Below are 26272 nucleotides of genomic sequence, written 5' to 3'. Positions count from 1 at the left end.
TTGCTTTCACTCTTCTGTCCAGTTCATCCCAAACCAGCTCAATGGGGTTTAAGTCTGGAGACTGTGTTGGCCACTCCATGTTTTCAAGCGTACCATCTTGTTCTTTTTTCTTGAGGTAGTTCTGGCTTAGCTTGGACTTATGGTTTAGGTCATTATCTTACTGTATCTTACTGTATCCCTGACCAACTAGACGCATCTCAGAGGGTACTGCATGGCACTGCAGAATGCTGTAGTAGCCGTTTTGGTTCAGGGTGCCTTTCAATCTGTATAAGTCACTGACCCTGGATCCAGCAAAACAGCCCCAGACCATCATACTTCCTCCTTCATGTTTGACAGTTGATGTCACACACTGAGGAACCATCCTTTCACCTACTCAACGGTGTACATAAGTCCTGTGGGATGAACCGAAGATTTCAAATTTGGATTCATCAGTCCATAACACCTTCTTCCAGTCTTCAGTAGTCCACTGACGGTGTTTCATGGCCCAGGCAAGCCTCATTTTTTTATTCTGAAGTCTGTGGCTTTCTTGCTGCAACTCGACCCATCAAACCTGCAACTCGAAGTCTTCTCTTCACAGTTGAAACTGAGACTTGCTTACTACGACCACTATTGAGCTGTGCTTGAAGCTGTTGTCCTGTGAGTCACTTATCATGCAAGCTGTGACTCTCAGAAACTTGTCTTCTGATTCTGTTGTGGCTTTGGGTCTGCCAGACCTCTTCCTGTCAGCATTTCCCCCAGTTTCTGAGTGCCTTTTGATGGTGAAGGAAACTGGATTTACTGACACCTTGACTTTCTTGGCAATTTCTCTGTAGGAAAGACCTACATTTTTAAGTGTTATGATGGTCTGTCTCTCTTCTATCGTTAATTGCCTTTTCCTCGCCATTTTTATAGTAACACACTACTTTCTGCAGTAAAATACTGTTCAAATAAACCTCACAACGGTATGGTACCAAAGTGTGTTCCAACACTACTTTTATGCAGACAGACTGGGTTGTAAGTAATTAAGAAACGCTGGGACACCTGTAGGAATTGGCAGCACCAACTTTCGAGGCTTGATCAACTTCCATTGCTGCAGAACTGCTTTAAGTTGTTAACCCATTTCTTGTACACTGAAAAAGGCCTTTTTGTATAATTCTGAAATGTACATTATTTTTCAGTTTTGTTTAACCTTACCTTTTTTTTTTTTTTTTTTTTTTTTTTTTTTACCTCTGGCAGTTCACCGCTTACCTTTGTACCATTTGAAGCTGTTCATTGGACTTGAACTGCTTGCATTTCAATACAAAACTGGAAAAATTGGGGTGTTCTAAAACTTTTGACCAGTAGTGTGCGTGTATGTGTATATACACACACACACACACACACACACACACACACACACACACACACTCCTCCTGGGACCCAGCCTATTCACTACTTAAATTCACTACTTCACTATTCACCACTTACAAATTGTATGCACTGATTATTTTAAACATCAAATATTCTCATGAGAGGAAACACTGTTTCCAAGTACAATTGACATAATATTAGGCAAACAGTAAGTAGCATAATTCAAACCTGTCAAAAAAGAATTGTGTACACACTAGTCACCAGAGAAAAATCCGCCTGTTGTTGTGAACATTATAAACAATATAATTTCTAGTCAGAATTGTAACGATGATTGCTACATACTGTTAAGATATTGATTTTTTTACCTGTGGAAATCACATATTTGTTTATTAACATTTTTGGAAATTAGAAATTTGAGTAAAAGTTCAGTTAAAGTTTATTTTAGGAAAAATAACAGCTCATTTATGAATGTCAACTGTAATGGACATTAGGACAATTTAATGGGGTTAATGAATAGATAACTAGCTTGCTAGTTCTTTGTATGCACTTAAATTCATGCCCCGAAACGCATTTCTCTGTGAGGTAATAAACATGTTTAATGGATTTTTCTATTAAAGTAATTAATCTAATAAATAAGTTGTTGTTAATAACTTTGTTTCATTCAACCTCTTTAATTTTTCCACAAATGTAGGAGGTAGAACTGTATGGAGCCAAAACAAGGACTTTAATGTCTGATATTTAAAAATAACATTTAGCATTGAAAACACAACCTGAAACTGAAAAAAGAAACATTGGCACTGAAAACATGTATTGTAAAAAAAAAAATTGTAATGGCCTCAGAACAGGTATTGGCATCGATAACGTTTCGTTGATGTTTAAAACATAGTGTAAAGAAAAAAACAAAAACAAATAAACAAAAGACAAATTGAGCAAGCAAACAAACAAAAAACAATGATAAACAACAACAATGACAACATCATATTACAATGAAAAAGATAACAAGAAAAGCATTCAGAGAGCGCGGACCTCCACCAAGACAGATCTGCCCCCCCTCAATCACCACCAAAATGTAATCATGTCTTCCTTGTGCCAGTATCAACATTTCCTGAAAATTTCATGAAAATCCGTCCATAACTTTTTGAGTTATCTTGCTAACAAACAAACACGTACGCACATAAAGCAAAGCGATCATGATACCTCCTGGCAGAAGTAATAAATGTAAAAAGCAACTAAGGTGGAGGTGTTTGTGGGTGTGTGTGTGAATGGTCAAACATGTGGGATGGATGGTGTGTATGTCTGGGAGTCAGTGGGTGTGTTGCATATGCTTGTGTGGGTGAGTGGGGGACTGGAGGGTGTGTGGGGTTTGGGGGTTGGGCTTGGTGGGATCGGGGGGTTGGCCTCCAGGCCCCTGGGGCACTTGGCTGTGGCATCGGGGTGTGCACTGGCCTGCAGCGGGTGGCTGTCTGGGCCGGCCTGGCCGCCCGGTGTGCTGGGTGGGACCCCTGCCCGGGGAGACGGGTGGCTCCTGGGCTCATGGGGCTCAGGGACTGGTGCCTTGCCTGCCCCTGGGTGGCCGGCCCCCGGCAGGGGGGTGGCGGTTGGTGTCCCTGGCCCCCTGGGGCCTGTGCTCGGCTGCTGTGGGGGCCTCTGGCGGGGGCCTCCCTCGGCCATCTTCGGGGCGGGCACACTGTTGCCTCTTGGGGGGGCTGGATCCCCCTCTCTGAGGTGTCTGCCGGTTGGCCGGGCCTCGGGTCCCTCACGGTCGGTCCCTGATCCTTGGAGGGGGTGTGGTTGTGGTTGCATGTCTGTGTTCTTCACCTCAGTCTGTTTGCCTGGTTCACTCTGTCACAGCAGATGAATGTGAACAACTGATGTTGTGTGGATTTGTTAGTGGTATTATTGTTATAGGTATTATTTGTGTGAATGTGGTATACGATATTTTGTTCATGCTTTCTTTGCTTATATTCATCATTTCATAGGTCTTACGTATTTCATTGTTTTTTGGGGTTTTTTTTGTAGTTTTGTTTGTTTTGTTTTTTTCTCTCTCTTCTGCCCAGTTTACTCAGTTCTGGTTGTAGTTATTGTTACCATTATAATTGTCTCCATGGTTGTTGCTGTTTGTATTGTTGATACTTTCTTGTGAGGGTCTTTGCCACCTTCTTCTCTCTTGTTCTCTCCCCTTCTTCTACCCCCCACCCCCCATGTCAGGTCCGGCATCAAAATGTGGTTCAACAAAACTCATAATAAACACAGTAGAATATCAAAGGGCGCTTCATATACTTTATGAAGTTACCCTTGGCAAAGCAAATTTGTTCAGCACCAAAAGGAACCAGACTACCATTCTGCTGTTAGGACGCTGGACAAGACAAGTGGAAAAAAAACAAAAAGTAGTGTGAGATACTCCCTGGTAAAATGTCCAAATAAAAGAGGATACACAAGCAAAGGTGTCAGAAAAATGGGCAATGATGACTGGGAGTACAGTTGGTGTCGGCTGCTGCCTTATCGGTACAGACAGTTGCCTGTCAGCCAGCTGAGCCCATAAGAAAAAAAAAAAGCAACTAAACAGTATGGATTGATTAGGGGCAATAGGTTAAGGGAAGGGGGGGAGTGAATGAAAGGGAGAGGGGGGTGAGAGTGCAAATAATTATTACAATAACAAGAAAAGGACTCAGAGAGCGCAGACCTCTGCCAAGATAGACCTCCCCCCCAATCACCACCAAAATTTAATCATTTCTTTCCTTGTGCCAGTATCAATATTTCCTGAAAATTTTGTGGAAATCCATCCATAACTTTTTGAGTTATCTTGCTAACAAACAAACATGCAAACAAACAAACACGCACGCAAACACACAAAGCAAAGTGATCACAATACCTCCTGGCGGAGGTAATGATAATAACGACAACACAACAATTTATAGTACTAATGCTAATAGTCTTATCTGCTATTACTGTTGCGGCAGCAGCAACTATAATAATAAAAATGGGTGAAATAATTCAATATTTATAATAATTTATATCAATTCATATCAGTCAGAGTTTATATTAGCTAATTTAAATTAATATTGCTATGGCGGGTGGTGCCCAGCACACAGAGCCCAAGGAGGGGAGGACACCATCACTTTCTCACAGAGAAAGATTTGGGAGATGGCCCAAATCTAGTCCATTCTACAGATGGACCACGCTCAGACCATTTTGGAGAGAGTCTGTCCAATGGGAAGTGACTATCTTTTTAATTCATTAAGAAATTTTGTATTTTTCCTATATGAGGGTTAGGGGTGGAGGTACCTAAGCCGGCTACTTCCCGCTGCCTTCGCTAAAGGCACTCTTACTGTGGTTTTTCAGTTTCAACTTTCTGTCACCTTTTTGGCATGGAGGGGAGGGTTTGAGGGGAAGGGCTAGGAGCTGGGGCACCAATAAGAACGGGGGGGGTAAACATGACAACCGAGGGACAGAAGCCGGATTGGATGTTGGAAGAGTAGAAAAGGCCCCCACAGAGTTGGGCGTACTTGACTTTACTTTATTTTGTCATTATGTGAGTCTGAAAAAAGGCAAGTCTTTTACAAATACAATGCGGTAATGGAATTATTCCACAGGGTTGTGATAGTAGGATTTATAGATAATTATCTTGATTTAGACACAGTGGCCCCCCAGATCCCATGGTCTTATTTGTTCATGCTTATTCCTATAAAATACAGATTCTTTGACATCAGACAACCTTCCTGACCTCAGTGGTACTACAATATATTGTTTGTAAAAAGACTGTTTTTCCCAGATACAGTGACAGAGTCAGCAAAACTTGAACTGTTCCTCATGTTGTCATAACAAGAACTGAAAAACAGAGGCAGTGGGACTGTTGAGCAGCCGGTTTAACCTGTTTCATCCTTCAAACCCTCTTTGTTCATTCTGAAGAACTGCTTACGTCAATACTCAGAGGTTTGTTGTTTTTGCTTAAAAACACAAAACACAACCTTTCAGTTTTTCATAAACAAAAAAGGATTTCTTTATTTACAAAACAGATTTATTGGACTTTAAACTGTGATTATACTTCTCAGGATGTACAGACAAGTGACAAATGAAAGGACAATTCGACATAAAGTGTTGAATTGTTGGGTACATGGTATTGTACATGGTGTTGACCCACCATGTACCCAACATGAGTCACTTGTCTGTGAACTCTGGAGAACGAACAGCATTCTAACAAACCATATGCTTTTCTGTGTATAGTGTTCACATGCGCACATGCAGCGAAAATACTCCACCAAATGTAAAAGTTGTAAAATCTTGTTCAAAATCTTACTTTTACCAGTCTTCATTGTGTAGTAGGGGTGTCCTTGTCAGTGGTTGCTGTCAGATGTGATGTCTTAAATTTTTAATATGATGTTTTGTGTTATCATGTGAATGTTGCAAGTGAACTAATTACATATTATATGCAGTGATGCACATCCAGATAGTTCTTTTCCTTTCTCACCAATCTATATTTGTTCATCTCTGAACAATCTCATTCTACAGCTGCTCTTCTGGCTGGAATCACATTGTGTACGTTTTGATTGATTTCCAAGTGCCATATGAATTTAGTCACAGATTCAATTTATTGAAAACATGAAAACTGACCCAGGACACTGGTGGCAATCAAGGGAGAATTACATGGTCAATAAACACATATGACCAGATTTTCAAAATGTCTTTGCATTTTGGTTTTATGTTTTTTTTTTCGGAGTCTACTTTTTTCTGATACACCCTGTAGATTAATCGTGTTTCATTTTGCATGAGTATACAGAATCAAGAAAGAAGGAAATATATGTACATATGCACTTAATGTGTTTATTATATGCCTTCAACAGTTTCAACAAAGCAACTTGAAACAAAACAACTTGAAACAATTGTTCCGTGTTGGGTTTTTTTATACTAAATTTCCCATCCAGAGACCAACATGCTATCTATCTATCTATCTATCTATCTATCTATCTATCTATCTATCTATCTATCTATCTATCTATCTATCTATCTATCTATCTATCTATCTATCTATCTATCTATCTATCTATCTATCTATCTATCTATCTATCTATCTATCTATCGAGAGAGAGAGAGAGAGAGAGAGAGAGAGAGGGAGAGAGAGAGAGAGAGAGAGAGTACAAGGCACATCACAGAGACAAATCAAGATGTAAAACAATGCAGGATTCAGTGTTTTCCTTCAGAAATAAAGAAAAAAAAGTGAGTTTTTATTCAACAAAACATTAACAAGACCATGATAGCAATTAGAGCCTTGATAAAGTGGAAAGGCATCATGCTGATTTGAGTTGTGCTACAGTAAAAACTGATTTACACATTAGAATATTTTCAGTCTGTTGGTTTGTTTGTTTGTTTGTTTTATTTGAACATATAATGGTTTGAGGAGTTAATTTCCAGGGACAATTGTGCACAGCAGGCAGTATGCGTGTCTTTCAAAGGCCTTTTCAAAATTAATGACATCTCAGAGCCTGGACCTTTTCACTTTGTCTGTAGCAGTTGAATCAGTACTTCTAAATATCTCTATATCTGCTAGAGCGAAAAATGCATGTATTTTTTTTTCTCTCTCTGACTTAGAGTCCAAATACTGGGTCTGTCTATTCTTTCTTGTAGTCCTGCTCCAGTTTGAGCTTCTCTGTGTTGTTAATGAGTGAGCTTGAATCATTGCTCACTTGTACCTTGTCAAAGAAGTTAAAATCTGCAACATAACGGCCTCCTGTGGTACTGAAGAGCACCGGCTTGAACTCATAACCCCAGAGGATCTCCTGAGGTACATAGGAGGTGCGGCTCTGGCATGTGGCTGCCGTGGACTCCATGGTGGCGTTGAGCGTTACCAGCAGCTCAAAGTCCCGAGTGTGGAGGTTTTCTGAAGTGAGTCCTGCCAGTGGGCTGTTCTCATCCAGGATGTGGTAGAAGGTGAGTGGGAGGATGAGGAAAGGACACTCTCCACTGGAGTCAATGTAGAAATCCACCGAGGTCTGGTGGACTTGGGTCTTCTCACCCTCCTCTGTTACATTGGAGTGAAGGAGCTTCCCTGTGAGCTGACACTGGATGAGAAGGCTCTTCCTCATATTGGCCACTCTCACCATCAGACACATCTTGCCTTGGCGTTGGCATATCACTGCCAGCTGACTGAACTTGATGGTCTCTGCTCGCTTCTTTGGACGAGCCAGTTTGGCCAAAAAGGCACCAGTGACAAAGATCTCAGCCAGTCCAGTGATAACAAGCTGAGCCACCAGAGTGAAGATGGCCAGAGGACACTCCTCTGAAATGTAGCGAAAACCGTAGCCGATGGTAGTCTGGGACTCCAAAGAGAACAGGAAGGCTCCGGTTAGAGTCTCCACATTCATCACACAGGGCGTGTGGTTGGAGTTCATCTGAGAGTCAAAGTCTCCATTGCCCATGCCGATGAAGTAAAAGATGACCCCGAAGATGAACCAGGTCATGACAAACGTGGAAGCAAACAGAGTGAGTTTGTAGCGCCATTTCATGTCCACCACAGTGGTCCAGATGTCATGCAGGTACAGCTTGACCATGCCCTCCACGTTGTCAATACGCACATTATTGTGGCCGTCTTTGGACACAATCCTTCGCTGAACCTCTGTTGTCTTGGTGGCCATGTCACGCTGAGTCTGTCAGAGACTTCTGTCGCATCAGAAATAAAGAAACTGACAAAAAAAAACAGAAAGATTATCAGTAGTATCTTACCTGGAGCCAGATTAAACTCCTATTAAACAGTTTACAGAAAGAAATTGGTGATCTTACTCACTGTCTCTGGTCCTGTGTTAAAATACAAAAAAAATTGGAATGACATTTGAAATACAAGAAGTCCTCAAAATGGAGCTTGAACTCGACCCGGTTTTTCTGCTTCTGGGCCTTCCTAGTGTCCATGTACCTGATGTATATCACAAAAAACTTTATAATGTTATGGCTTTTTGTGCTAGGAAAAATATTCTACAGCACTGGATTTTGGATAAAACCCCCTCAGTTGCAGGGTGGCATAGACTACTAATGGAATTCATACCCCTGGACTTTCTGACATGTCTCATGCACCACAAGACCAATGCCTTTGAAAGAATATTGAAACCATTCTTTGACTATATTAATGTGAATATATCTGCGATAATGACAAGAGCATTTGTATAAAAATTATTTTCTTTTTTCCTACCCAGCTTCCATTGTATTGAATACTGTGCTCTACCTTTTATATGTATAGCCTGGATGGTACTGTATGTGTATGTGAATATGTATATCTGCATGTGCATTTATGTGTGAATATGCATATATATAATTTTCATTCATTTATTTATCTTCTGACCACTCCCAGCCTGTGTTTTGTGTTTAGTTTTATTATTTTGTTTTATGTGTGTGTGTTTCAAAAAGAAAAAACCCAATAAACACATTTATTAAAAAAAAAAAAAAAAAAGTTACAGAAAAGCTAATATGTAAAGCAGCTTGTCTTAAACCCAAACACCCTCACAAAAATCTGTATGCCATTAAAAATAAAGTAAAGCAACACAGTGGACAAAAATACTGATTATGCATCTTTGCACACATCCTTCCTGTAGCCCGGTTTTGTTGTAATACAAGTGGTCTATCAGCATACCATTACCCTAAGGCAATGGATAAAAACAACATTTTAGTACATAAATAAACAATTGATATTAAGTGTTGAAACCATTTCATGTTTTTTTGGGATACTCACACCACACACACCACACACACACACATATATATATACATATATATATATATATATATATATATATATATATATATATATATATATATATATATATATATATGTGTGTGTGTGGTGTGTTCGTTTGTTTGTTTGTTTATTTTAGTTTAGTAACCCTGCAATGAACTGGTGACACATCCCAGGTGTAGCCTGCCTTCATCTATGGGTAGCTGGGATGGATGGATGGCTATTTCTACTAAAAATTTTAAACATCGTGCATGTGAAACAGAATAAACTACAGTAATTTTGAAATGCACACATTTTTATTCTTAAAGGAGTGATATTTTGCTTTTTTAAATGGAATTATGCATTTTAGAACATTTCCCTGTGGTCTACATAAACTATAAATGCTATGCTTGAGTCTGAATTCTTCATTAATTAAACCCTACAGGTTCATCTTCAACCCTGTTTCTGAAATGTCATTTTGAGCGCTGGCCCTTTAAATGCACATGAACCATGCTGTGCTGCTCTGGCCCGTTCAGCCATTTGTGTTCGTTAATGCAACCAACCACTGAACATTTTCGGTATTCAGCTTGAAGTTTGAACATATTTTCAGTATGCACTACAACCACTGTTGCTGACAAACATTTATGGCATACTCAGAGAAATGTTTGTCGGTAAATTATGACAATGGATTTAAATGTCTATCTCCCTCATAGACAAAATAATGACCTCAAAGTGTTATTGTGAATGAGCTCATAAAAAAATCTATCTTTTGCTATAAATCAATCAATCAATCAATCAAATTTATTTATATAGTGTCATTTCATAACAAAAGTTATCTCATAACACTTTACATTTAGAGCTGGTCTAAACCAGAGTCTTCAGCCAATTTACAGAAACCCAACAGAGTTGTCCAGGAGCAAACACTTAAAATTTAAAATGTTATAAACATTCTTATCCTTAAAAAAAGGTCTCATTCTATGAGAGATTTGATCAGTATTTGTAACAACTCAAGTTCATTTGTATTTCTTTATTTGAATTTTTGGTCAGTATTTCTAAAAATAATCTCAAAACACAGACATGATGATACAGAAAGTTATTATTTTTATTTTCTTTATCAAACCCACGTCAATAATGCATTATAACATTTTATGAACACGCTTGTAATGTCTTATAATGCAACTAAAGTGCTGTATGATTATGTACTCACGATTGTTTGTAATGTTTTATAACAATATTCATAAGTCATTACAATGCTAATGTACATAATGAACTGTAAAAACACATATAATGTGCTATAGTGTGCATTCAAAACATTAAAGCATTCAAAATATTCTGCATAGTTTTATTGTTAATTGTGAGTTGTCACCTGATTTCTGATTTCCTGTGCTTGCCCTTACCTACAAAACATTTCCACTATACCCCAAGAAAAGGCAAAAAAAAAAAAAAAAAAAAAAAAAGGCACAAATTGATGCATGTAATTTCATCAGAATGCGAACGGGAAGTGTTTGACATTGAAAGACCCCACCATGATCCCTCACCATGCACACAAGCTTCACAGCATTCACATAAAGTGGTTTGGGTACATAATAATTTTAGTGGTGACACAGAGAATATGTATGACAGGTGAACAAGATAACACTAAACCAAACAGAGAAAAAGTGATCAAGTATTACAGTCAAATTGATTCTGAAATACCCTGTGTAAAGACACAGTTTAATGATTGATAGAACGGCTGTGTATTATATCAGAGCTGTTGAGTTAAACCATGGAATAGTTTACAGGACACTGTCCAAATAGAGCATGAATCCAAGTCACTGTATATAAAATACATACTTAATTATTTTAAAGAGTTTTGTTGTTTGTATTTTGCTGAGGATAAATAATAAGATATCTAAGGGGTTTGTATTTGTTTTGGAAAAACTCAAAACACCTCATTTAACCCTCAAGTCCCAAACAGCCACCTACATCATCTACTGATCTAAATGTTAATACCTGTTGATCCACTAATCCTATCAATACATGCAAATAATTGGTGTAAAATGCAGTTTGTCATCTTTTCATGGTCATCAGATATGACCCATTTGGACGTTCAGAGGCTCTGTAGTGAACATGGAAATACTATCATCTTGTACAACATTGATTCACCAGTAAAACCCATGGAGTTTGACAAATGACAGTTTTTGCTGAAAAAGTAACTTCTTCCTAATTTTTTTCTGATTTGATCAAATTACCTTTGAATTACTTTAATGAACATCTACATGATCATTAAATTAAATATAGGACAATGCATGATTTTCACTGAAAAAATGAAAAATACTGAAGATATAAAAAATCGTCATAAATCTCTTAAGTAAAGTTACAGAGAGAGAAGCACTGAAAATTAATCTGGGAACTGGCACAAAAGAAATACTGGGTCTTTATGGGTCAATCTATAAATGTATATTTACATTATTTTAAACTATAGAAAAAACTATTTACCCTTAGCAAAGTCTTCCTACAAATAAGAATGAATAATCCATCTGACCTTTTACTTCCCAGTTTTTTTACATTGCATTTTTGCTGCTTCTATTTGATTAAATACATTCTCAAATATACAGGTTTTGTATTTTCACATTAATGCATTTAATGACAAAGTATTTGTTACTTCTAACAAGAAACTTTCTGATGTATTTGTTCCCTTCTGAGGGTGTTACACTTTAACTATGACTAAATGAATGTTATTTTTCTGTTAATACCTGAAAAGTTAACCCTGTAATATACGCATTAAAAACAAGATGTTTCAATTTAAATGTGATAAGGTGGGTGTACTTACAGTGAACCTGTGGTGAAAAGTGTCAGAGAGTTGTCTTCACTTGACTCACACAACGTGTAAAATGAAGCTGACAAAGAACATGAAGTTTAGTATCTTATTTCTCCTTTTGTCCGAGTTGTAAGCGCACTGAACTTTGTTCACTCTGGGGTGTAGGCAGAGCCGAGATGAGAGACAAAGCTTAACTCTAAACTCTATGTTCTATGTGGGTCACTTTTTATTCTCCCACCCTCCCTTAACCTGTCCACAACAACCCGGAACACTTCAGGTTGTTTGCTCCTTTTATGGCTGTTTTTAGTTTAACACACACACACATACACACGCATGTACTAACACATGCGTGCGCACACACACAGATTTACTGCCTCCTCAAGGGCATTTACAAGGATTCCTCCTAGGACATTAAGATATGTCTGAGTTAGAAGTGAAACACTGTCAGAGCTGACACAAACAGACCTAAACTTTATTAACCCATAAAGACCAAAACATACTATAGACCAAAAACCATCCACTGATCTAAATGTTCATATCTGTTGAGCCACTAATCCTATAAATAATTGGTGTAATTTGCAGTTTGTCATCTTTTTTATGGTCATCAGATATGACCCATTGGACATTTGGAGGCTCCGTTGCGAATGTGGAAAAACCGTCATCTGGGGACACTTATATAGTAACCCTCAATTTTATCGGAGCTTTTATGAACATCTACATGATCAGTAAATTAGTTATCAGAAAATACATGATTTACACAAAAAAGCAAAATAAAGAGGATAATTTACAACAAATTGTGATGAATCACTTAAGAACATTTAAATAGAGAAAAAAAAATACGTTTGGGCACTGCCACAAAACTAGCACTGGGTCTTTATGGGTTAAGGAAGAAAAATCAGATTTTGAACCTGAATTTTTAGGTCAAGCAGAATGGCATGTATTAAACGAGTTGTCAGTTGATCAGAAGGTTAGCATCATGCAACACTGTGGTAAGTTTGAGTCAATTCAAGTGTAAAACCATTTGTAACTTTCTATTATTACAACAACTTCTCTGAAATGTCCCCTTAAGGACTGAGTACTGACTCACCTTTATGACCTTCAGTCACATTAGCTTTGTTATTAACCTTGTCCTTATAATCAACATTCCATTAACCTGTGTTTGTGTACAGTCTTGTGTCTCTATGACAGGACACACTTATTTCCTTGTTAATTGTAGAGCAGATTGTGTCCAGGATCAGGAATCACAGTGTGAGATTAACTTTATTGTTAGCCCAAGGGAAAATCAAATATCAATATACTCAAAATAAAATCAATTCACACAGAATAAAGTACAGCTCTCCTGTGTGACAAATGTGAAGCAAGAGCTTGTACATATTAATCTCCATTTTTAGACATCATAATCCCTAAAAAAGTCACAACTAAAGCCAACAAGAAAGGGGACAGACATGTAATGTGACCGACCGGCTGTCCCACTTTCTGAAGGACTGTACAGCATTATGGTTACTTGTCCCACAACTCACTTATTGAGACAATGTCCCACATTTTGTGTTTGAAAATAATTTATGAATTTAAAGAGTAAAGTCACATTTACATACAAATTTGTCATAAATTTTAACTGAATTTTCAGAAAATGTGTACAAATCTGAATGTGAATTTCTGTTTCTGTCCATTACTTTTGGGTGAATTCTACTGTCAGTATTGTTAAGGTTCCTTTGTGAATGAAACAGGTCACAGATTACTTAATGTCCTGAGACCCCGCAATGTATTTATGTCCTCTGTAGGGGACAAGAGTTTCATAGCTTTACTTGGATATTCCATTAAAAAAAATGTATTTGTAAAACCTGTTGTATCATACTATGTCCAATCAAAGCAATTATTGAATGCAAAAAAAGCCCATACTTTTACTTTCCTGAGTTTTTTGTCACAACTTTGTCTTTCCCAAGTGATTTCTAATATCTCCATTTACTCTAATATTATCCTTCGCAATTTGCATTTTTCAGTAAAAATCTAGTATTTTCCTGTATTTAATTTACTGATTGTGTAGATGTTCATAAACGCTCTGAGTAAATTCAAATATATTATTAACTGAACGTAAAAACAAGTGAAAAAGTAAGCAGAGTTTATTAACACCCCAGTCTGGTCGCATTACACTTTGCCCCTCCTGCTCACAGATACCCTGCCTACCAAGGGATTAATTTTGGGTCTTAACTTTCAATATTTTCAAAAATTTGTCAAAACTTTGTAAAAAAAAAATTTAAAAAGTGGAACAAAGACAAATGTAAAAATGTGTAAAATTTGAAAAGAATTGGGTGAATAATCAGTTGGACTAATTTTCCAAGTTGAAATATTCATAAACTTGTAAAAAATCAAAAAAAAAAATAAATTTTGCCATCAAACTGTGCTCTTCACCTCTCCTAGTGATAAGGAACAATTGTGTCAAATTTGAAAAAACAAAAAACAAAAAAAAAAACAACTGGGTGTATAGTGTCTGAGAACTTGGTTGGACAAAACTCTCAGATGAACGGAATTCCTGGTATATTTATATATCCTCACCCTCTGGGGGGTATAAAAATGAATGTCTCCATCCACTGTCATTTATCAAAGTCCATAAGTTTCACTGGTTTCATTGTTATATAAGATGACAGTGTTTCCATGCTTCCAGATCTTTTAAGGTATCCTTAAAAAACACTTCAAGGTTTGGATATGAGCAGTTTTATATTCCTAACACAGGGAACAGCAAAACGTTCACTAACATCATAAAATATAGCCATTGAGTTATACGTATAGGGTACATTTGTTGGAATGAGATCTAATAGCTATATATGCTAGAAAACTGTCTTTCCAGGCTCGGAGAAATTCTAATTCTTTTGAGGAGTGCCACTTTCATATCAGCCTTCGCAATGTCTGTTTTAAAATGCAGAGTTGGGAGTTGTACCGAGGAGTTTGCCTCCTGAGTCCTTTTTTGGGTGATGCAGTGTCTAGTAATGTGCATACAGAGGTTGCACAACCATCAACAAGATTGTTCAACTGTGTGATGTGTAGCTGTTTAATAGTCCCATTAAAATGATGTTCTACTCCTAATTAGTGATTCCAATTGAATTGTTTGTATGTACGCTGATCCCATAAGATTTATATTTACATGCTCAAGCATTGAATCAAGAGCAGTGTTTTTAATGAGTAATTTTGCCTGTTCTACTGGAAAAAGGAAGACAGATCAGGAGTAGAGGGAATGATGCAGCTTTTTATTATTAAACATGACTAGAAGATGGAGATAAAGAGGAACACAAAGATTTTTCCAGATTTTTAATTATTATTATGATGACCAAGGCTTGCCCACAACATGTTTTGAGATCACCTTTTGACCATCTTTCATTCGAGGGATAAATGATATTTGAAAACATCAAATTTAAGTCCTTTTCCAGACCCTTTTCTCTATAGTTTGCTCAAACAAACTTCAACAGCGTCACATTTCTTTTGGATTCTTCTTCCCATAGCTCCTCTGTCTCTTTGCTTTTGAGCATTCATACCATAAGTGACTTCCAGGAGAAAGTGTATAAACAGGTGTGTCATCAGGTTTACTTGGGAGGGGTTATAGCTCACTGTGGTGGGGGGCTGCCAGTGACGGCCCTCAGATGCCTCGCAGCACCTTGTAATCGCTGAGGGGTTGGTTTTCTTTGGGCGGATAACATGGGCCGTGCTCTGTAGCATAGGAGTAAGGGAATCTCAACACCCAAAAACTGTCACAGGGCAACACCAAGTCTGTCTGCTCCGGGTGGAAAACCGGGCAGGGAGGAGGGCCAGCCTGGACCTGAAACCAGATCAGAAAAATTAAACACCTGGGTAATCCCATACAACATGTTCATTGAAACACACACACACACACGCACTCGGCAGAAAACTTCCACAAGACAGTGACAGGGTGTTAATGTTTGTCCTTTCAAATAAAAAAAAAGGTAAGTTGAAAACTAAACAATTAAATCAACAAATTACTTTGATACATTATTCTTTGAGGACATATTCCAAAATTTCAGGTTTAAATAAAGTTCGAGACAATATTTGAGAAATTATAATATTTATCTCTTGGGAATATTTTGCTCTTGATATGGTTTATCATGGTGCTCTTAGGTTCGTTACAGGCCTCAGAACCAACTCACTGTGTTTATATGCTTAAGTTGGATGGACAGATCGGTTCACTTGCAGACTGAAACAATGGTATTCTTAATTTCTAAATATTTTAGGTCTTCCATCGTATTTGCTGGTCTACATCTGTTGGAATGACTAAACATTATAGTCTCCAGTCCCAGGATCTGTTATCTCTATACATTCCAAAAGTCAGAACATAACTGGGAAAGAAAGCTTTTAAATGCTCTTGTTCCACTACCTGGAACAACCTACAGAAGGAGATAAAAATGAAGGAGCTGGTCTCTTTAAATATATTCAAAATCATTTTAAATGTATGAGAAAAGGATAAATCTGGATGTAGAGATTTTTCAAACTGACTGAATCGGGTTCTGCTTTGACATGCTTTTAAGGGACATTGTTACCTCCGCCAAGGAGGTTATGTTTTTGCCAGGGTTTGTTTGTTTGTTTGTCTGTTTGTTTGTTTGTCTGTCCGTTAGTGTGCAACATAACTCAAAAAGTTCTGGACAGATTTGGATGAAATTTTCAGGGTTTGTTGGAAATGGGATAAGGAAGAAATGATTAAATTTTGGTGGTGATCGGGGGTGGGGGGGCCCACGGGGGGGGGGGGGGGGGGGGGCGCAGACCAGAAAATTTCACCAAAATCTGTCCATAACTTTTTGAGTTATGTTGCACACTAATGGACAGACAAACAAACAAAACAGACAGACAAACAAACCCTGGCAAAAACATAACCTCCTTGGCGTGGGGGGGGCCCACGGGGGGGGCCACTGATCAGCCTTGGCAGAGGTCTGCGCTCTCCGAGTGCTTCTAGTTGATTATACTTTCAGTACCTTTTAAATTACATATTTTATATGTATGATTTTATAGTTATAATTTCTACTTCTGTAACTTCTGCTACTGTTGTCTTGGCAAGGACACTCTGGAAAAGAGATTTTTAATTCCAACAAGTAATTTTTTCCTGGTTAAAAAAAGGTTGTTAATAATAATAATATTTAAACCTGCTTAAAAAGAAGAAGTTCTCACTATAACACATCCTTATGGAATTTTATTGATCTGTTAAAATTAATTTGTGGAATTATATCTGTCAAGGGAATTTCATGAAGTGTCTAGGAGATGTACTATTTGTAATTCTTTTGGATCCACCATTTGACATTTCAAATTCAACTGTCAAATTAAGTCCAATTTCACAAACCTAATTCAAGTATTTGAAACAAGGTTTTAACAAAAGACTTGCAAATTGCTCAACTTGCTAGTTATTATTTGTCGTGGATAATATTCAACAAATTTGGAAAGCTAACTTTTATCTTTGAGTGTGCTCAGCTTTCAGAAAATGTAAATGATAAAAGGTGCACACAGGACAAATCCTTGCAGCATACTTACAGATTTTACTGTGAACAGGAAATGGTCAGTATAAAAGTAAAGAGAAGCAAAGTGGAATTTTTCAAGACAAAGTTTTGTATTTGCAATCTCTAAGTGTGGTTATCAAAATCATGTATTGTTTGAAAAATAAAAAGGTTCATTAGTGCTCCCTAGTGGACAACTGAAGTATAGAACACGTGGCATAATGAGCCGACTGAAAATGGTGTATACACCTAAAACAGAATTACAAGACAATGTTCCTAAGTTCAGCCACAGAACCTGCATCCACCCCTACATGCCATTCAGGACACTATAATATGTTGATATTTTAGAGAATGAATATTTTCATTGTTATGTATTATGATACATTATTTCAGCAACTTGTATCCTTCCTCATTCATTTAATGTTTTGAAGTAGTGAATATTTCTTGTTAAGAGTTCAGCTCTGTTGGGGTCTTAAAGGACTCAGTGTGATCTGTATACCTGTGGATTCAGGGTAACCTCCAGTGGGGCATCAGGCACCACAACAAACAGACGAGCCAGTTGTGCAAAGTGAGGCTTGAGGCCACGTCCTTGTGAGGGGGAGGGGATGTAGAGTGGCATGTCTATGTTCAGGACCCTGGTGGCAGGCTCTTTGGCGCCCCCTGGCCCCAGCACCTTCACAATTTTATCAGGTCCACAGCTGATGAAGCGTCTGCCCCTGCTGTCTTCATACTCAAACCCCACAAAGACCCGAGCCACATCGTCCCTTTTGCGACTCCGACCTAGACCTCCAGTGCTTCCATCGCTTCCCACCAGGGTCTTGTTGGGAGCAGGCCAGGTTGTTGTACCGCCATCAAGTGGCTCTGTCCAGTCCCACCTCTTCCTCCGAACGAGAGCGAATCACCAAGTCCCACGGTAAGAGGAGGAGGAGCCAGGCAGGAAGCTGGGCTGTTCCAGTCCAGTTGTGACAGTTGTAAGACTTGGCAGGTCCCAGTTTGACTAGGGACCAGCTGGAGAACTTGGGCAGCAGGCCTTTTGGGCATCCAGAGTGCATCATACCAGGGAGATATTCCACAGTAGAGGGCTGCCGGTCCACAAGGCTTGGCCTCTTGTGTTGCACTTGGCTTTCGGTTCCATCCCCGTCGGCATATGGCCCCAGGCTGTCGGTGGACTGGCCAAGACTCAGAGCCAGGCTGAGGCTGGGGTCTCCAGGTGTATGGCTCTGGGCAGTGCTGGGTTCTTTCAGCTTTGCTTCCTCTCCAGACCCCGGGGCCTCACATGGGAGTTGCTGAGTTTGATTGCAGGCTGGAGCTGGGTCAGGAGTACTGGGCTGGAACACAGGAAACTCGATTCTGTCGAGCTTCCCACAGCATTTCTCCTCCAGCATCTGTTCAGGAAGAGCAAATTATACAACACGTATAAGCCATCCTGATGTCTCCAAGTGGTTTTTGGTGGAGTTGCAGGAGTGAAACAAGTCAGGGCTGAGCTAATGCTTAAAACTAGCTCACTGATATGGTAAAATGGTAAAATTTTGAAGGTTTGATGGCCTTCGTAATGTGACTTATTAACAGCAAAACACAGTGGAGTTGAGTCAAACTCAGAAGACAGCAGCTGTCATGTAGTAATCATTTACAAAAAGAGCCACCAGAAAACCAATTAGAGGGCCCAAAGAAAGTGAATGAAACCAGAATGACTCCTGGGAAAAAACTTTTTCTAGAGAGCAATACAAGAGTACTCAAATGAGAATGCAATAATGACAATAATAAGCTTTGGACATTTTATTTGATATTAGAGGCCGATTATAGCTTATCACTGATTAATCAACATCGGTCAATGTGTAAACCGATATATTAATTAAGTTTTATGCTGCATGGAGATTCTGTCGCTCCGTTCCTGGGTGCTGCACACTGCTCAATACCTGGCCCCTCCCCCTCACACACAGACCAGCGAAGTGCAGTAACACCTCTCACACTCACTTAGCTGCAGCAGAGAAGAAGAGAGAAAACGGTGAAAGAAATGCATTTATTTTACTCCATGGTACGCTGTGACTTTGTAAAACACTATAACACTACACTTTAGTGCCCCATGAGAAAAACATCCTGGCGGAAACACGCTGTCAGGGCACGCCAAGGAGAATATTCTAGTTTTTTTTCACGCAAGTTTTAGAGCGCATATTACAGCATTTTAACATTGTGTAAGTTAACATGTAACATGTCCACCATTATCTAATATAAGACTGTTATACAGCATTTTAAAGTTATGTAGTTGCATCTTTGTGAAAGAAAGATATATGCAACTGTTAACTCCCATGTCCATCATTAATATAGACTACTATACAGCGTCCCACTTCACTTCATACTGCCATGCAGGATTTATCGGGGCTCATAAATTCATAAGTTCATGTCTTCATTAAAATAATTTGAAAAGTTTCCAAGTAATGTATTTTGTTGTAATTTTATGTATTGCATGTTTAGAAAGCAGCTACATTGTTACATAAAATGTAGTTTAGTTCCTTGTATTAAGTCTAATAACGTGATGCATATTTTGATTATTTCTTATTTTGTTTGTAGACAACGTTTATCACTTTTTAATGTTTGCTTCAGCATTTATTTTTGAGCTGTTTGCAAATACCCAGTGGCTGCAAAGGGAACTTTTCATTAGCTAGTAAATATGACTGATATTGGTAAGATGTTTTTGCTGAGTAAGCCTTTTAAAAACACAATGTATTAGTTTAAGAACACCTCCTATTAGCCTATGTATTATCACTTTCAGCTAAATGTAGCCACATTAAAATGGCCAAATATAGAATCAAATTCTATGCTAATAACCAAAATGCATTAAATGTATATATTTTCATTTCACAGACAAAGGGGAAGACTAAGGTGTGGAGCCACTTCCCAAAAGACTCCACAGGCGCTAGATCAGTGGTTCTTAACCTGGGTTCGATCGAACCCTAGGGGTTCGGTGAGTCAGTCTCAGGGGTTCGGCAGAGATCAAGACACACACTCGACTCATTAGTCAGGTGTGTGTGTCAGTCTAGGTCCGTGTATACAAACAAACGGCTTTGGAGACTCTTTCTCTGATTGACATCCAATATACGTGGTGTATTGTTGTTGCTTATAGCACTACAACACATCTGGAAGTGTTTATAATCTCTTCCACTCGTCTGACGATGAATTATTTGAGGATTTTCCACATCGTTGTTATGACTTTTGCTACTTCCTGTTAACCACGGAGGCAGCCATGTGTAGCATTTGTTTACATTTTTCGGTAACCGCACTGGTCAGTTACAATCATGTGACGACTGATGCACCATCGTGGATGGAGAAATCGTATTGCGCTAAAGCCGAGCTAGTGCCATAATAAAACAACGATCACAAAAATACTGAAGGAGTACAATGAGAACTTTTTTTTGATACACTACATGCAATTATCTTTTTTTTTATGTCAAAATTGCGTGGTTTGGAAAGTTCGGAGCGAGATGAAACGAAAACCGGGTTGACCTGACGGCCTACATATGATTCATGATGACACGCCCCGCTTGGCCATCACTAAAGAAGGGTTCGGTGAATGCGCATATGAAACTGGTGGGGTTCAGTACCTCCAACAAGGTTAAGAACCACTGCGCTAGATGCAACATCTGCAGTGCAAGAGTTAGCCAGGGCTCCAGCACCAGCAAAGCAAAGAACACTACAAATTTTCTTATTATCATTGTGTTTACAGTTTGCCTTTTCTTATTTATCAATGGGTTTATAGTCCTTATGTTGACAGTGTTACTAATTAAAGTTCCTTATTTTAATTTAGTAGTCTTCTGCTTCTTTGTGTTGAATCATATTTTGGGTATTATAAGAATTTATGTTCATGTACAGTATATATCCTGTGTATATCAATGCTCTTATTTCATATATCGGCCAATATATCGGTTATTGGCCGATATATCGGATATCGGCTTTTTTCTGCCCTCATATCGGTATCGGCACCGGCCCCAAAAAATCCCATATGGGTTGGACTCTATTTGATATGGATAGATCAGATGAAAATCAACACAGCAGATTTTCTATCTAACATAATGAGAAGCATTCCCTGACCTGGTAGAAGTCATAATTAGCAGCCTGGATGTCAAATGGATCCTCTCTTGTAGCCTGTTTCCTTCCACAATTACAGGAACTGGTGGAGCGCCCCCTGCTGTTGTGGTTCAGGATGGGTGGATTGCGATCCATGTCTGGCTTCTCTCCTGTATAAATATATGTCAGAAATCATGATAAGTGTACCTTGCACAACTAATTAAATTATATTCAAGATTTTAGGTATGTGGAATCATGTGAAATGGATGGATGGATGGATGTGTATAATCATAGTCAGTGTTCACCTGGCAGAGGCAGCAGGTGGAACTTGTGAACACAATGCTGATCAGTAAGGCTTCTCTCCTCACACAACTGGTGGCCATTACTCCAGAACTTGTAGCAGTCCTCATGAAGTTGCAGAGCGTAGCGCTGGAAGGCAACACCACGGGCATGTTGGCTGTAGACACGCAGCGCCTGCGCCAGCTGGTTTTTGTGTACTGTGGTTGTGTAGTTGTGGGGGAGGTTGGACTGGTAGGCACTGTGGGCGAGTGGTAGAGCCTTCTGGCACCTGTTGTCAGAGTACTTTGTGTCAGCATCAAGATAACCCTCCAGAACTTTAAGTTGGCTTTGCACTTTGACGACAAGCTCGGCCATTTCCTCCTCTGTGCTGCCGATGAGGACCTGGTGCAGCCTGGAAGCCACTTGGACCCATTTGGAGTAGGTTGGCAGCTCAAAGTGTGAAGGCTGTGGGTTCCGGCCTACGCTATCATCGAAGCCTTTCTTAGTAAGAACCAGGTCTACATGCTGCCAAAGGAACTCCTTCAGGCTGCAGTCCACTAGCTGCCCCCCTGGTGGTGCCATGCCTGAATCTGTGCCTCCAGACACCCGAGATGAACGACGCATCTGCTGATAGCGCCTTGGTCCTGACACAGCTGTGCTGGAATCCTGCTCACCCAAAACGCAATTGGAACGGAGCTGGCCCAACAGTGCCCCCACAGGGTCCTCTTCTCCTGCTGGTATCACATAAACAAACGCTTGGTTGGCAGGCACCGTGAACAAGCAATTACTGCTTTGGTTGGTCAGGACTCTGCTTTTACGGAAAATGCGATATATTTGGTCCTCTAATGCATGTTGTAGCCTTCTTCTGGGAGAATGCTTCTTTGGCTTGTCAGAGTTCCCTCCAGAGTCTGAGCCATTAACAGAGACCTTTGAAAAACAAGGAAAACAGATGGAATTTAGATGAATGGAAAAACAAACACATCTTATAAAGACAATTAAATACGTGGTTGACAGCAGCGAAAAAAGGATACATGAAAAAGACCTTCTTAGAGTGAGCATCACAAAGCAGGATCAAGGTGTTAATGAGCTATATTCTAGTCTACTGTATAGAGCAGCCAGCTTCAGATATCATTAGCTTAATAGCATAATTGCCTATGTCATGTTTTTGGCCAAACTGTGTAATCTGCGTAACATTACTCTCCCAACACTGATGATTCATTGTCCATTATTGGCTATGTCCTGAAAAACATAGGACTTAGGCCAGGGATTCTAAACTGATGGGTCGTGACCCACATGCTTTATTTTTTATGGAACTGTGCACCACCCATTCACACTCCACAACAGTAGGTAGCAGTAATGCTAATTAACACCAGACATTTCACAGCATACAAGAAGACGCAGAAGTTTCTATTCATAGAGTGGTGAAACTCAGGTATGACGACTACATCAGATATGGTTTTACCAACACTGAGGACAAAAACCTTAGTGTGTTTAATGCTTGAATAAGTGACTGAGTGCACTTTTTAGTTTTGCTTAAAATGTACCCAATTTATTGTTACTGGGAATATTTCCATATTTAGTATCACCACCAGTTGGACAGTTTGGTTTACCATTAAATTTCTCTTCTGCATTGACATACTGTGATATTCTGTATTATCTCAAGTACAAAACACACCATTTTTTTAATTAAATATATTTGAGAAGTTTAACTGTTATCAATTTGGGTCGTGGCTTGTCATTGAGGGGTGACAGGAAGTCCAGAGGCCAGACCAGTTCAGAACTACTGACTTAGGCAATTATGCTATGAGGCTAATTAGTGCTTCCTCATCTCATCATTTTTCTGCATAATAATGACAATAGATTTATAATTCTAAAACCTTAGCCTTTAGACTCAGCCCTCTCATGGCCAACTTGATACACCCTGACCAGACAGGGTTTATTCCAAATGGACAATCATACCATAATATCAGATGGCTCCTTAATATTATGTACTCTCCAAGACAGCCAAAGGAAGATTTACTTATTCTGAGTCTAGATGCCGAGAAGGTGTTTGACTGTGTGGAATGGTCTTATCTATATGGGGTACTGGCAATATTTGAACTAGGAGCAAAATTTATTGCATGGATTAAATTACTTTATTCAAACCCCAATGCTAAAATCCTCACCAACCAGACACTGTCAAAGGCATTCAACCTGTACAGGGGCACGAGGCAGGGGTGTGCTCTCAGCCCGTTGTTGTTTGTAATTGCATTAGAACCACTGGCAGAAACGGTGCGTGCAAACAGAGATATTCATGGTTACGATACTGAATACACGTCAAACAAAATATCGCTGTATGCAGACGATATTTTGTTGTATATAACGAGACCACAGACTTCCATGCCCGTGCTGTTAGAGACAATCAAATCTTTCAGCTCTTTCTCAAGATATAAGATCAATTGGGGGAAAAGTGAACTAATGCCAGTGTGTTGTAAGGACCCAGACAGACTAACACAGGTTCCGTTTAAACTAACACCAGAAAAATTTACGCATTTAGGGCTGGAGATCACAAAAAAATATAGTTCCCTTTTTGAGGCTAATTTCACAAGTCTATTGATGAAATTCAGAAACACATTAGAGTTTTGGAAGACACTCCCACTCTCTTTGATTGGTAGAGTAAATGCAGTTAAAATGGTTTGTCTTCCTCAACTGCTATATGTCTTTCAGAATCTACCCATATACTGTATCTCACTAAGTCTTTCTTTAAAAAATTAGATTCTATTTTTCTTCCATTTATTTGGAATTATAAAGCCCATAGGATTAGCAAGGGACATTTATGTAAACATAAAGAAATTGGTGGGCTGGCCCTCCCAGATTTCACACGCTATTATTGGGCGACAAACATACGCTGCATGTCCTACTGGTTAGATGAGAAGACGGTGCTTGCTAACTGGCTGGATACGGAACGAGAGGACTGCAGGCCCTATTCGGTTGGTGCTATTCTCATGTCTCCTATTCATCTCAAGAAATCAAACTACAATTATAATCTGATCATTCACAGTGCCATTCAGATCTGGAAAAAAATAAGAAGACAGTTAAAGTTAAATCCACTATCCTTTGCATTACCCCTGTCAGCAAATCCCTCTTTTACCCCTTCTGTATTGGATGGAGGCTTTGACAGGTGGAGGGAAAGTGGAATATACACTGTTGGGGATTTATATATTCAAGGTACATTTGCATCATTCCAGCAACTTCAGGAAAAATACACCTACCAGGAACAGATTTTTTCAGATTCCTCCAGATTAGACATTTTGTAAAGACTCGCCTCAAAAATTTCGAGAGTGTAATACTAGATAAGTTAGACCAATGTCTTAGAGACTGTAGAGGAGAAAAAAGTGCAATTTTATATGTATACGAAGTATTACAAGAATATGGACAGGTGAACATGGATCGTATAAAAAAGGATTGGGAAAAAGAACTGGGAATGGGAATAGCTGAGGATGTCTGGGATAAGGGCTCACAGTATGTAAATACCTGCTCCTTTAATGCTAGACACCGTCTGATCCAGTTTAAAATTCTACATAGGCTACACTACTCAAAAGTGAAGCTGCACAGAATCTATCCAGAAATATCACCTACTTGCGAAAAATGTAATCAAATGGATGCAGACTTGCTACATAGCTATGTACTATGCCCAAGATTAGAGGAATACTGGGATGCAATATTTTCATTCTTTTCAATGTCTTTAAGGTTCAGTTAAGACCAGATCCCCTACTGGTTGTACTGGGTGCTTCAGAAAGCTCCAGAAATATGCAGAAGGTACAGCGTCAACTCCTGTCCTATGGCCTTCTCTGTGCAAAGAAGCTCATTCTCCTGTTGTGCAAGTCAAAAGAGACACCAACTTTTAAAGCCTGGATAACAACAACGATGGACACCCTTCACTTAGAAAGGATTAGATACACACTTAACGAAAAGCTGGGAGAATTTGAAAAAAAAAAACAAAAAAAAACAGTGATGTCATATATGGAAGGGCCAAATAGTTAAGATCCACTACATAAGCAGTAGCCCACAGCGTAGCACTACACCAACGTATTTTAATGGCTCTGGGGATGGGGGTTGGGGGGGTGGATGATATGTTAAATTGTTTTTGTTTTTGTCCTGTTGTTTTCTGTTTTGTTTTTTCCTTTCTCCTTCTTCTCTTCTTCTTTTCTCACTCTATCAATGCCGTTTATTTCTGAATGTGTGTTTGTTGTGTTGTGTTGATATTAAAAATGAAGCATGATGTGCCAACCGGGGGATTTCATATCTGTAACTGTGATGAAGCTTCAAAATAAAAACATTTGAAACAATTTATAATTCTTTTGTATTGCTTGGAGCATCAGCATTATCCTGTTAAGGTGGAGAAAAAGGAGCAGAGAGAAAGGCACAATAAAGAATAAAAAAGAGGAAAAGCAAAACAACCTCCAGTCCTCTACCTTTTTACTCTTAACTGTTTCTCACTCCAACACTACCTTTTCCCTGTCACCTACCTATTTGCTTCTTGTGTGTGTTTTTGAAATTCTGAGTATTTAAGTACCATTTTAATGATGAAATGACATTATATAGAGATTATGACTTTGTACGGTATGGTATGAGCTTGAT

General features: G+C 39.0%; 2 protein-coding genes across 2 annotated transcripts in view; both read right to left on the bottom strand.

Moving 5' to 3' along the window:
* Window positions 1-6856: 6856 nt before the first annotated feature.
* On the bottom strand, window positions 6857-12087 carry kcnj15 (potassium inwardly rectifying channel subfamily J member 15). The gene is made up of 2 exons (XM_030153236.1): window positions 11838-12087; window positions 6857-8006 (listed from the first exon to the last, which is right to left on the bottom strand). Exon 2 carries the CDS (start codon window positions 7956-7958, stop codon window positions 6936-6938), a length of 1023 nt encoding a protein of 340 aa, XP_030009096.1. The 5' UTR covers window positions 7959-8006; window positions 11838-12087; the 3' UTR covers window positions 6857-6935.
* A 2961-nt stretch (window positions 12088-15048) lies between these two features.
* The window catches only part of smg8 (SMG8 nonsense mediated mRNA decay factor), a 13009-nt gene continuing 1785 nt past the window's right edge, over window positions 15049-26272 (bottom strand). Inside the window, 8 exon segments of the mRNA XM_030153230.1 lie at window positions 15049-15459; window positions 15462-15633; window positions 17811-18176; window positions 18178-18233; window positions 18236-18275; window positions 18277-18696; window positions 21398-21543; window positions 21679-22579. Coding sequence (XP_030009090.1) covers window positions 15422-15459; window positions 15462-15633; window positions 17811-18176; window positions 18178-18233; window positions 18236-18275; window positions 18277-18696; window positions 21398-21543; window positions 21679-22579 — 2139 coding nt within the window. The 3' untranslated portion in view covers window positions 15049-15421.

This window comes from Sphaeramia orbicularis, chromosome 14 (genome assembly GCF_902148855.1).
Source record: "Sphaeramia orbicularis chromosome 14, fSphaOr1.1, whole genome shotgun sequence".
NCBI classification, from domain to species: domain Eukaryota; kingdom Metazoa; phylum Chordata; class Actinopteri; order Kurtiformes; family Apogonidae; genus Sphaeramia; species Sphaeramia orbicularis.
The sequence above is the reverse complement of the archived record's forward strand: the minus strand, read 5'-3'. Positions and strand labels throughout refer to the sequence as shown.

Excerpts from the sequence above, each read along its gene's own strand:
- kcnj15 (XM_030153236.1), bottom strand. The coding sequence starts at position 7,958 with ATGGCCACCAAGACAACAGAGGTTCAGCGAAGGATTGTGTCCAAAGAC.